We start from the raw sequence: 13,657 nt of genomic DNA on the forward strand, positions 1-13,657 counted from the left end.
TTATAGTCTATGCGCGATCTATAATATATTTTAAAATTTGAAGTATTTACATTTTATTTTGCACATTAAACATTGTACAACAGTCTTAATACGTACTATATATAATGCGCACTTATTATGCGTCCAACTGAATTTTAACTTACTATTTACAATTAGATTATGAACTGTATATTTTAATAGCAATATCTTTATACAAAGCTGGATTAAAATAGACTATCGGAAAAACAAAAGAATATATCAGCATTAATTTTATTTTCATTGAAAATAAATAATTTATAAAAAAGGAATAATATATTTCTTACAGATATATTGACGCAATGAAGAAATGGTCCTCTGTACCAAATGTTACAAAAATCATTCCAGTTAATCCAATACCCCTAACATTTCGTAACAAAGTAATGAAAGATGTAAATATTTATAGATATTTTTATACAAATTATAAATTAAGCAAATTACATATATTAATTATCACATGAATAAATTATAACTGCGTATATTTTATACAAATTGCATTTTACCTAGCTTATAATATTATTTTATGGTTGATATGCTGATTTATTATTTTTATATATGTTTTCTGATCTCTTTGACTTTCTAATAAGGAAATATGGAATGCATTAGAAGCAGCATCAGCAAAAGTTAAGATGGATTATTATGAAAAATTTCATGTTCATTCAAAGGAATGCAAATTAACAGAAATACAAAATTTTTTGTTTAACAAGATAAAAGAGATTGTTGAAAAAGTGTCTGTTACTGGATTACTTTCGGTAAGATTGCATTTTTTAATTAATTGATTAATAATTTTATTTACATATTTATTTATACATGCGTGCGAGCATGCGTGCGCACGCACGTGTGTATATTTACGGAATAGGCAATTAATCATTAAATATGTAAAATTATTTACTAAAGTAAAAAGTAAATAGAATACTATGTATAATTTTTATTTTTCGTCCAATATTAATTTTATTTTTTATATTATTTTTATAATATCCATTTATTTTCATTTTTTTTGCATTTGTTAACAATATTTTTTTTAATTTGATATATTGAAAATATCCATTACTAAAATACATTTCAAAATTTTTATCCCAAAAACGGAATAATTGTTTGTTAATAAATTAAACATATAATATATGTGGCAGGAATGGGAAGACAATATTTATGAATTGACGAATAAATCAAAAATACAAGAAAAATATATGAATATTCTCGAGAATCAAATGCGAGAAATAAAGGACCAGTACTATGAGATAATGCGTGATATGGCAATATGTCGAACAATAGCTATTAAATGCGAAAATGTATACAACGAGGACATGTTTATCACTCCATCATTTGAGAAAAAGAGAGAACACTTCAGTCGCATTATGTCTGCTACAAATTTTTATAGAAATCGCTGCGCATTCGCCAAACAATATTACTTATCGCACCGACTTATTAAAAATATTGTCATCAAAGCGCATCTCCTCTTGCCAAAAATATTTTGTGACTTTGGACATTATCACAATGTTGAGTTTATAGATTTTGACAAGTATATATATTAATACATAATTAAAATGATATTAAATTCATAGATAAACAAAAATTTGTGTTTAATCGTACAAAATGTTTTTTAATATATCCGACAAGTTTTATTTACGAATATTCGTACAATTTAAAATCAATCGAATTTATTAAAATCAACAAATTTTTTTCAATTTAATCAAATTAAACTTTAAAAAATCGTACATAAAACTTTTAATGGGTATGTATATTTCAATCATATATATTTATATAAAAATACAGATTTAAATAGAAATTTTTTCTAATTATTTTTTATATATTTTGAATAATTAGAAAATTGAATAGTTATTTATAACCAGTATTTATTTATTATATATTAAAAGCTAAGCGGTTATTTCAAAGTGTCAAGTTGGTTACATGATGTTAGAGACGAAAAATGACATGCAATAAATTAATTGCTATATATACAGTTTTATTTTTTAGTTTAATCATAATAATTTTATAATCCTGAAATCTGTAAAATATGCGGCAAACTGACATTTATCTCAATTTCAATAAATTTTTTTTGCGTAATATCATTCCTGTAATTATTCAGCATATATAAGTATTAAAGAATTATTAAAAAATTGATAATTTGTAAAGTAAGTTTACTTAAATTTGTGAAATATAAGGCAATATTCATTGTCCGTTTTTATTTTAAAATAGTAGTATTTTAACGCAGCCTTCTGATTGATGTATGACATCTTAAGCCAGACTTAAATATAAGAATCGACTATGAATATCACTCATAAAGTCTTTCTTATATGTATATTTTTGCTCTCAACAAAAGTAAATATAAAAAAAATCGTATGTTGCAGATTTATTGTGTCTGTCGAAACAAACTTAAAGAAGAGCGCACACATCATTATTGCATCATACTATAGTGAAATTGTACAGTTATTCTCTCAACGTCGTTATATACAGGATATACCGATGAGTGCTTTAATACGTTTTCTCAAATGTGCTACGACTCTTCTTGGTCTACAAATAATTACTCGAGCAATTGACACCATCAAACATTTGTTAAATATCCTTGATGATCAAACTACTATTCCTTTATTAAAAGTATGTCCTCTCTCTCTATCTTTCTCCCTCGAATAAAACAATTAATACTCTATTAAATATGGTAAAACTGTAAAAGAGAGGAACAATCGCCGATGATCTTGATTTTGACAACGCCACCCAAGTCAAACCAACCAATGGTACCATCTTATGTCCCCCTTGAAGTCACAAAATTTTTATTTGAAACATTTTTCTCTAAAATGCACAAGAGAAATTTGAGGTCGTCATTTAAAATGGGACACCTTGTATATATATATATATATTTTAATTATACTTTTAACTATATATATATTTTTTGTTTGTGTGTGTGTGTTTACAGTATTCTAATGTTTCACTGAAGAGGGGAGGGGGGAGCGTTAGCGTGTAATGTAAAGTCTCCACTTTTGAAATTTATATAATAATTTCCTGCAAATGGAAAAGGGTAGAAATCGAGATAAATTATCATTTATAATTACTAAATATGGACGAATACTTTTTTTTAATGGTGGGTGCTTCATAAACATATATAAATCCCGTATAAATCTAAATTTATATTAATTTTATATAATAGATGGACTTAAAATGCGAAAGTGATAACTTATTTATGAGTCCGCGACTAGAAGAGTTTTACGATACCTTTCACAATTTCGTGGATAAAATAGCTAACATTGCTCATCATTTACCGCCACTGGAATCATGGATACATCCTAAAGAATGGCGAAAGTTAAAGGGATACATGAAAGAAATTGATATTACGAGAAACGATTACACTATATTTGCTTCACCACCTCATTGGTATTTGAATGAAGTGCATCAACAGTTGAATGTGATCTTGCAGAAGTCATTTCGGCCTTTGAGTGACTATTTAGAAAAATTGCGATTACAGTTTAGTTTTGTTTTTTACAAGATAGATGAAGTATATTATGATGCAACCCCTGAAAAAGAACTGTCGTTCGATGAATGTGTTGCAAAAGTCGAAGACTTCAATCAACTGATACGCGTGATAAACGGAATGGTACGTAATTAAATATCTAAGTCAATTCTTTAATGTATAATGATGTGGCACCCGTTTCTTTTACTTATTGTTAGTTAAAGTAGAATCGTAGGTCAGCCTCGGGTGGCTTGAGTGATCACTATTACATTTTCTAACAAAAGATACGGCTCATTCCATTTAGCATTTTATAATTCTTTTTTATTTCCTTATGAGTCACTTTTTATTAATATTTATTAATCAGATCAGAACTAAAAATAAATATATATATAAATAAATTTCTTTTTAGCCGAACAATGAATATTTGATGACAGTTAGATTACGACAAATTACCGCAAAACACAATCTGATTATTTACGCAAATAAACAACGAGAACTTGTCATTGACAAACTTGTAACGCAGCATTGGAATTACAATCTGAAGATCTGTGCTACGTTTGAAATGATAAAGGAACGTGTATTAAATATTCCTCGGACTACAAAAGAATTAATAGAGTTAGGCGAGTTTATCTATCAATTATTAATTCAAGTGATTAGTTTCGAGAATTATATTACTTAAGAATTTATTATGAATTATAATAGTAATATTATTTTTAATATAAAAAAAAGGATTGATTAATAATAAACACATTTTTAATGCAGGACAATATATGTTGACAGTGACGTCCGTATTAATGAGGGAACTGCAGGACAAAATAATTCTTTCGGTTCGTATGACGAGTTCGTTAATTGGAATGACTACACTGGGAAAACATCATATCGAGTTAAACAACACAACAATTCAATGGTTAAGACGTATCAAGCCAATCATAGAGCGTAGTTCCGCATTATATGAACAAATGAAATTCGAATTGGAAGAAAAACTTCAAGAAGAAGTTGCTATTTTGAACGCAAGCGTTGAAGAAATGTTTCCTAGGTATGTATGCACATGAATGTGTGCTTATATATACAGTGCCTCATTTAAAAAAATGGAATTAATTACATTTGACAATAAAAGTGTCAGCGCTGGTACATTGTGCAAAAAGATTTTGTCTAATATTACAAATACATTCAAAATATAAACTTCAATCAGAGCTTTTGGCTCTGTTTTGAGTAGTTCTTTTTTCAATTATATTAGTTAAGTATTTGGAATTTTTGTTACACGAATTTACTAATGGATCAAATATTAAAAGTTTTTTTAGGAATTTATAGGAATTATTTATTTATTTATAAATTTTAGGAATTTATAGAAATATATATAAGAATTGTAATTCATTTTACAGCTTAAAACAGAGTTGAAACATCCTGAAGTTTTTGTTTCATATCATATATATTTGTAATATTAGAAAAAAAATCTAAAAATGTGTGAAACTCTTTGTGTTCTCATTCAAGAATCTTTTAAATGCTAACTTAAATAATGTTTTTGTCATTATAATAATGTTACTTGAAAAGTTCTTTTTAATAGTTGTATATTCATATCATTATATTGGTAAAATAAATGAATTAACTGATCAAGATGAAATTATTTTTAGATTGATAATAATGAACAACATGGATGATGTAAAACGAATAAAAGAATACATAGAAGATATACGGAAGATAGTACAACAATTGGAACGCATGGAGCAGAAAGCCAAATGGATAAATGCTGAAGAGGCATTATTTCAGTTTCCACTAACCTTGTATCCACGTATTAAGGAATTGAGAGAATATATTTCGCCATTTTACAGCCTCATTTATCGAGGCTATCAGTGGCAAAGGGATCGAGGAATTTGGTTGGATGGTCCCTTCGAGTATCTTGACGTTCAACATATTGAGAACAAACTTAATCAATACTTAACCGACTTTACCAAAATTAACAAACAATATAAGACAAGAATCAAGATGCAGCTCGCAATCAATTATCCATACAGGTTGTAAAATTTTACAATTTATTGCAAATTGATTCTTATTTGTAAATTTATATGTAGATAACTTAAATTATATTTTTTAAATTTGACAGCCCAAGTATTATCGAATAAATATACCAACAACAAACTTTACATTTAATAACATTTTTCATTGTTTTAAAAGATACTACAATCTCTTCAGCGAATTCAAAGAATCGTTAATGCCGAAATCAGTAAAATTCTCTGATTGGTACTGGCCTGTTTTTTTTTTTTTACAATAAAAATCCAATTATCCTTCTCTGATTTTGATGAGTTTTGAGTTAGTTGTTTCTTAGACAAAAATAAGGGACACATTTCTATATACGTACCCTAACTCACTTTAAAGGGATAAACTTTATAAGAAAAAAATTCCTTTAAAAAAAAATCAGTTTTTTTTCTTTTGAAGCGAATATCGAAATTATATTTGTCCACTCCATCCTGTGACATCCTGTATATCACAAACAGTTTTTGTCCTTATATAAAAGTAAATAAATGTCATGTATGCTTTATCGATTAATTTTCTGTTAGTTTTGCAGGATTGGTAGATGATCCCGATCCATTTCAGCAACCAGCACCTCTAAAGTTATGTCACCAACTGATGGAAAATGTGAAATGGTTTCAGGTACTACTAAATATATATTTTTTATTATTAGATTAATACAAGAAACCCTTTATGAGATAATCTTATATCACACACACACACACACACACACACACACGCACGCACAAAACTTATTAAATAAAAAAAATTCATATCATTAATGATATTACTTTTAAGTGATTTTGTTTATAAACAAAATTATACAATTTTGGTTTTATTGTTATCATTAGAGAGAATTTAATTAATGATATATTCTTGAAGAATTTCAATACATATAATACATTTTAAAAAACGTATTTCGGATAATTTGATTTTGATTTTAATAACAATTTTAATCCTCACAGAAGAATGACTCACATTAGTTTACATTAAAAAATTATTTTGAACCAGACTATGTGTCTCTTATAAACTTTTATTGGACGCTGAAAACGATGCCGCAAGCGAAAAAATTCTAGCACGTCAGATTTCCAAGATAATCAAAGTTTAATATATAAAAAATAGTTTTTTAACGATATTTGACATTTGTTTATAAAAAAAGGTTAACATTTATCTTGAAATTTCGATTAGAAGACATAAATAATTGTTCATCCCTTCTAAAATGAATTTTTTATTTCGATAACTCTTAGCCTTACTCTTTAGGCATGTTATGAAGGATTAAATGTTATTACATATTACCGATTATATTACATATTATTATATATTACCGATTATATATTAAAAAAATAGTAAAAATATGTGATAAGTCTTCTTGCATTAATCTAATATTGTACGATCGTTATTACTTTACTTTGTATGTATCTTTAATTTTTATTATATGTGCAGCAATACGTTCCATTATTGTCCGTCTTTCGCAATTCAGCAATGCAACAAATGCATTGGGACAATATGTCGGTTATCGTAGGATACGATTTGACACCGGACGCTGGCACGACATTGAGAAAAATAATCAATTTGAACTTGATGGAGGATTTAGAAAAGTAATATTTACAATAGTGTATACTAATATTATAAAACAAAATTTTATTATACGCCAGACTATATGAAACTGTCGAAGCATTCTTTTACAAATTGAGTAGATTTTGTAAAAAATATGAAATCACATTGTATCACATTATATCTAATTAATAATATAGAAGCATTATATTAATTCATTATCTATTGTAGTTTTACAGTTATAAGTTGTTTATTTTTATAAAATAATAATAAGGTTTTATTCTCTCTAGGTTCTCTCTAGACACAACGATATAATGCAAAACAAAAAATGTTCTCATTAAAGTTGTATAAAACTACAAAAGTTGTATGGGAAAGCAAGCACATACAACAGTTTAAGAAATATTTTTAAATTCCATCACACACACATATACAACAATTGCAATTAGTGTTGCATAAGATACCTCTATCCCCCGGATTAAATTCTTTTACCATAAAACATTTGAAAAATATAGCTCAAAATGTCAATAAAAGATAAAGTGTGTATTCTTATATAGGACGTAATATCTATACAATCTAAACTTATATATATGTATACATATGATGTTCAAAAAGATATAATATGTAGTCTTGCAGATTAGGACAATAATAGCACGAGAAAAATCGCAGATCATGGTTTTTATGATGCGGAAATTAAATTCTGGCTGGAAAATGCCAATTTCATATAATTTTTGTGATAAACAAAGACTCCGTAATTATAATACATAATTTGTTGCATTAAAGACATAAAAGAAATAGTGAATGCAGGTTTTCAAATTGTTGCAACTATATGCGATCAAGGCTCATCGAACATATTAGCGATAAAAGATTTATTATTACATTCTCTCTGACATAAAATAGAATTTTCAAAATAAAACAAGATGTAAGTTATTTATTATATCTATTTTATATTTGAAACACGTTGCAACAATTTTAATTTGTTTTCATCTATTTGCTAATAGGTCAAACTTTTGAAGTTAAAGACAATGAGATTATTCCATTATATGATCCCCCACATTTTATTAAAGGTAATAAGGAATATATCTATAAATAAAGAATCTAAGTCAGAAGAAAAGGCAATAAATCGGACAAAATATATAATTAATAGCATCATGAGACAATAATAAAAACGGCATGGACAATGGATCAAAAAATTAATACAATTCGACCACATTTAAAAAAATTACAGCGGGAAACAAATAATTGCAGACAAAATTAAGAAAATGCATATCAAATTTGGAACACAAGTTCTTAGTGGAACCATGGCTAGTGTCATTGAAACATTGGCAAAATCAAATTGTAAGTATACATATAATTAAAAAGAAAATAATGTAAGTTTATTTTATAAAAATATGAAAATATACAATATAAAAAAAGAAAACATTAGTAAGAACAATATATTACAAATATACACTTATAAATAAACATAAATTTTATTTACAAAATATCAAGTTTATTATCAATGTGACAAATATTTAATGATATTTGTGTGTACTTATTATAATGATAAATATCAAACTTCCAACGTAATCTCCTTACTCTTAGTCTTCCATATTTAATCTTTACTAAGAAAATTATAGACTTCACATCGATACTTTTCTATATGCATAAATTTTTTACCTTTATATGTAGGGTGTAAAAAATTGGTAGTTAAAATTGATAGCCTTGTAGCTTGAGTCACCTTTGCAGTAGGTTGCGCATCTCATTGTCAGATTAAAGCTATTATCGGCGTCCTCAGCTACTATATCGGGTATTTGTTTCATGGAGATCCGCTAATTCTTCTTCTGTTGCAAATTGTCACCTTTTAATGGATCCATTTTATTTACAAGCTGCTGCTACTCGGCCCTAACATGTGATGTATCCCACCACTGCCACCAGATTTGTTGTACCGTATCTTTACGGCACTGAGTTTTGGACAACCATAGATGAAAGCGAGGATTATAATAATAATGTTCACATTTATTCTGTATTATAATACTTTACAAAATACATCTTTTATTCGCTTAAGATGATTTCTCTTTAGTACATTCCACCAAACTCCGCGTACATTTTTCCGGATCTTCTTAAATACACAAGACGTAACAATTTTCAAATAAACCTGCCCACGTAAGTTCTCTTGCTTATATTTATTAGGTCACCATTACTGAATCAGTACATACCCGTCAGTGTTCCGGTAATCGGTCGAGATTACGGTGACCAGATTCTATTATATGTACCGATCACCGGGTCGAGTCCAAGATTCTTCATATATTATTCTTTTTATTCAAGGCACCGATTTAATAATACTTGATTTTTATTTAAAACTGTGATTTTAACATTATCGACGAATTTAATAATAGAGATGATAACTGTAGACAAAAAATTCTAATTTTTCGACAATATATACACAAAGAGAAAAATACATATTTAGTATTTGTCATTGCATGATTAAAAAGTTATGATTAAAAGGTCCATTTTTCAGGTTATTACTGCTATAATATTAATAATAATAATTTTATATGATATAGTTTTCTCAAATATGAAAAAATTGTACTATAAATTATGATAATCTGAACTATTAATGCGAGTATAGTAAAAAATAAAAATGGTAAATATAAAAATTATCTTACATAATAAATGCAAATATAGCGAATGTATTATAACTATTTTTTTAACATTTGCTATTATTTACATAATAAAGAAAAGCTTAATGCATGTCATAACTATGACAATTATATTTCGATGTTAAAATAGTCATAATATGCATGGTTAAAACAATTATAAATTTGTATATAGTTGACCCAAAAAAAATAAATATAAATTATAGTTAAATTATAGTACTTGCAACCATTTTTTTCTCTCAGTGTAAATACTATTAAAATCGATACTGGGCAAATTTAACTATCAATGGGGCCCTGTGGGTCTGGAGATAAATTATTAACACAAATATTTGGATAACACGTTATTAAATTCATGATTTTTTTTATTATATGTAAGTGCAGTATAAATAATAAATATGCTAATACTTGTAACGTTATAATATTTTATCAGGAGATGCGGTAGTGTCTCCGGTCATGTTTAAAAACTGAAAGACTATAAGTCTCTTATCCCGAACCACCGAAGTCCATTTTTCGGGGATGCATAACTACTAAAATATAAACAATTTTGAATCGGACGTTATATGTCCTGAAAGGCGGCATTCCCACGAGTAATTTGAGCCAAAAAAATTTTAAATTGGTCAAGCCGTTCTAGAGATACAAGCGGTCGAAAAGTGATGATTTTAATGAAAAATTAAGAATCTCCTTCTTCTCTGAAAATTTTTCATTTTAATGAAAAAATTAAGAATCTCCTTCTCTGTCCGCATTCACAAGGCCGTATTAAAACTTTTTACCATCCCCTCTCACCTTTCACTCACACCTCCACCATCTTCGACCCACCGCACCTCCTTCCCTCCCTCTCCCCCCACCACCCCTCTCTTTTACCATATTTCATTCTCTTTCGTTATATAGATACTAATATTTTTTAATCATTTTTTTATATATATTTGTGATGTATTTGTACTCTAAAAAGTAAGTGATATCCGAAAAAATCATATCATAAAAATGAAAAGATCAAGCCATGTTCAAAAAAGATAGTCAAAAATTTTTAAATAAAATTCAAGTATTATTAATGAGTTTTAAACGTATATATATATGTTTACAAAATTAATAAATCATGAAATTAGTACCGTATTGTGTTAGTTTCTTACTTTTAATCACCAAAATTGTAATAGTCATGCAAACTTCCAAAAAAATCATCCGTCTTTAACTAATCTCTCGTTGGTGCTTAGTCGATGCTTCTGTTTCGCTGTATTATTATTTCTTTTCATCCCAATTTTATTTATTCTTTCAATCGTTAAATCATCCATAACTCGATTGTTACTTGTGCAATTAGCACTTGTAATAGATAGTATTTAATTATATGGAGAATGTAATCGTGCCAGGTTTCGATAAGGAGGATGCGCTTTTCAGATTAACAAAAACTTTAACGATTACAGAAAATAATGGCTTAATATTAACTAGAAGTAATGCAAGTTTTTGTAGAAGTGTGTTGAATTTTCAGGTCGGGTAAAAGAGAAAGGTTACGTTAAACCTTCGCCGATGAAGATTAAAGTTGTTCAAGACTTTCCACTGCCCGCAATATTTAAATAGTTGCAATGCTTCTTAGACTTACGAGGTATTTTAGAAAATTTATCAGGAGACACGGTAGTGTCTCGTACTAGGAGCTCGTGCAGCAACATATCAGCGCAAAATCGGCTGTGTATCTTTACATCGAGTTTTTCCAGACCACGATAATAAGAATTAAACCGATCAAGTTCTAAATAGGTTCAATCGATAGCTTTTGCTCAAAATATGTGATGAAGGATGTCTTTATTTTTTTTCTCTACGTGCTCTACGAGCAGAGATATTGCGATAGAAAGTTTTGATGTGTGCGATTTTCGCGATTTCGGTTTATAAATCTCATCGTCATTATCATCAGATATTCTGTGCTTTACTTTCATAACCCTTTGACACTTTTTTGTGCAAGAAGCGCTAGCAATACAGCAGCAAGTGCTGTGATCTGTGCGGTAGTGTCTTAATCGATTGAAAACAATGGGATCGGTAAAATCGATCTAAGTATCTCAATAATAACAAGTTGCCCCTGCGGGGATTCTAGACAGAACGCTAATCGCATATTCTATTGTACCCTTACTCGCAACAAATTTGCTTCGTTTTGTAATTACCTTAAAAAAATCTTTCCCTTATATCCCATTGATATTTTTCCAATGTTAAAAAACCGTCCATTAAGCTTTGTTGCCTGTTGCTTTAATTCCTTTTTCCTCTTGTCTCCTTCTCCCCCCTAGATACACCGGGGATATTAGGGATCCGGTGTGGACTGAGGTAGTGTGGGATGGTGTTTTCTCTTGTTTTTAAAGCTTTCGTCTATCTTTTCTAAGCCTGTAGAAAGTTGGAGGAGTCTTGGATATGACTGGCCATGTTTACCTTGTCTGCGAGGACCCGGGCCAACTAAACATAGAAGAAGAAGAAAAAGAAGAAAGAGAAGAAAAAAGGAGAAGTTTCAGTAATATTAAATAATAATGAAGTACAACAATACACATCGAGAGAGTGAGTAAAAATAAGCAATTGAAAAAGCGTGCATTAATCATTAACATTTTCCATTCTGACTTATGAGAAGAAGTTATATGATGATACGATGATATATTGTATAAAGGTTATACAACTTGAGTTGTGTTGTAAAAATCACGATCAAGTTTCAAGAAAGAGAGTGAGCTGTGAACACTGTGAGTAATGAGTTTTTTTAATTTCTTATTAATTTTTTAAGTAATCCATATAGTTTAAAATCTTGCGGTCACAGAGGAATCGAATAATTACGAATACTACGATACTACAAATGTTTCTCCATCTTATCGCATGGTAATGTGATTCGTCATATTGGATTGGAAATTCAAGTAGAGGTTTTAAATAAGAAAAATATTTCAGCATATAATATGCATATATACATAGATACTATAAAACTCCTTATTTCACGTATATGTACATAGATACATCCCACTTCCTCCCTCCCCCCCCTGCGACTCTCATCACCCTCTCTGCGCACGATTTCCATAATTATACTGTTTAATGCTGTAGCTGAAATAAAACGTTATTTTTCAAACTGTTTTTCTTAATAACTTTTCAACGAAGGACAAGCGACGGCTAAAACTTGTTGGAGGTCACTTAAAGTCATGACCTTCACAACATATAGCAAGGTCATTGACGGGAGGTCCCCTATTCGGTATATTTATTAAAATTGTTTTATAAATTAAAAATCAATAAAAAAAAGATTTATATATATATATGTATATATATAAGATTAATATATTTTCACATTTGAATGTAGCGCTATACGTGACGTAAACTGCGGATTGACTCTGATTGGCTCAAATAATAAAGCTGCGCTCTGTCTTATTTCATCATGATTTATCTCACATTCAATGTATAAAAATATAATATTTGTAAAGTATATACTGTATATAAAAATTACACATAAAAATTACATTTTGAGCAAAAGTTGACCAACTTTGATTGACGATAACTTTATGAAAAATTATTGTAGGATAAGAACTTTATTAATTAATATGTCGTACAAAATCATTTAATATTTATTAATTAATATGCTTGAAATCTCTACTTCAAAACGCTATAACCTGATTTTAAGTTTAATGGACCTCTATCACTATACCTCTCAAAATAAGAGGGTATGTTTGTTATATTAAAAATTGCAAAGTTTGACGGACCTTGTAAAATTTTTTGGAGAATGTTATTTGCAGCATAAAGTTCGAACTTTTCCCTTTAATTTAATTTGCTGCGATTTTTTTCACAAAGTTACAGCACTTTAAAGTAACTCTCGCATTTTTTATATATACATTGACATTACCTGAATTATCGGATATGTACTACGGCGAGATTATGGATGGATTTTTCTGTGTATGTGTAAATTTCAATACGCGTGTTGCCTCCACATTGCTTGATTACTGCTTTCAGCTAATTTTTCACATTAATGCAGGCTCTAAATTTTTTCCTGCGAAATATCATTCGAGATTTG

General features: G+C 28.5%; 1 protein-coding gene and 1 long non-coding RNA gene across 2 annotated transcripts; both read left to right on the forward strand.

Moving 5' to 3' along the window:
- Positions 1 to 5,430: 5,430 nt before the first annotated feature.
- Positions 5,431 to 7,485, forward strand: LOC108782166 (dynein heavy chain 7, axonemal). The gene is made up of 4 exons (XM_018550344.1): positions 5,431 to 5,469; positions 6,013 to 6,106; positions 6,908 to 7,062; positions 7,309 to 7,485. The coding sequence occupies exons 1-4, from the start codon at positions 5,441 to 5,443 to the stop codon at positions 7,331 to 7,333; spliced, it is 303 nt and encodes a 100-aa protein (XP_018405846.1). The 5' UTR covers positions 5,431 to 5,440; the 3' UTR covers positions 7,334 to 7,485.
- Positions 7,486 to 8,232: 747 nt separating this feature from the next.
- Positions 8,233 to 9,095, forward strand: LOC108782161 (uncharacterized). Its single transcript, XR_001940976.1, has 3 exons — positions 8,233 to 8,353; positions 8,687 to 8,804; positions 8,884 to 9,095. It is a non-coding gene; the product is annotated as an uncharacterized LOC108782161 (long non-coding RNA).
- The last annotated feature ends 4,562 nt before the right edge of the window (positions 9,096 to 13,657 follow it).

Source organism: Cyphomyrmex costatus, unplaced genomic scaffold (genome assembly GCF_001594065.2).
Source record: "Cyphomyrmex costatus isolate MS0001 unplaced genomic scaffold, Ccosl1.0 scaffold97, whole genome shotgun sequence".
In the NCBI taxonomy this organism is placed as follows: Eukaryota; Metazoa; Arthropoda; class Insecta; order Hymenoptera; family Formicidae; genus Cyphomyrmex; species Cyphomyrmex costatus.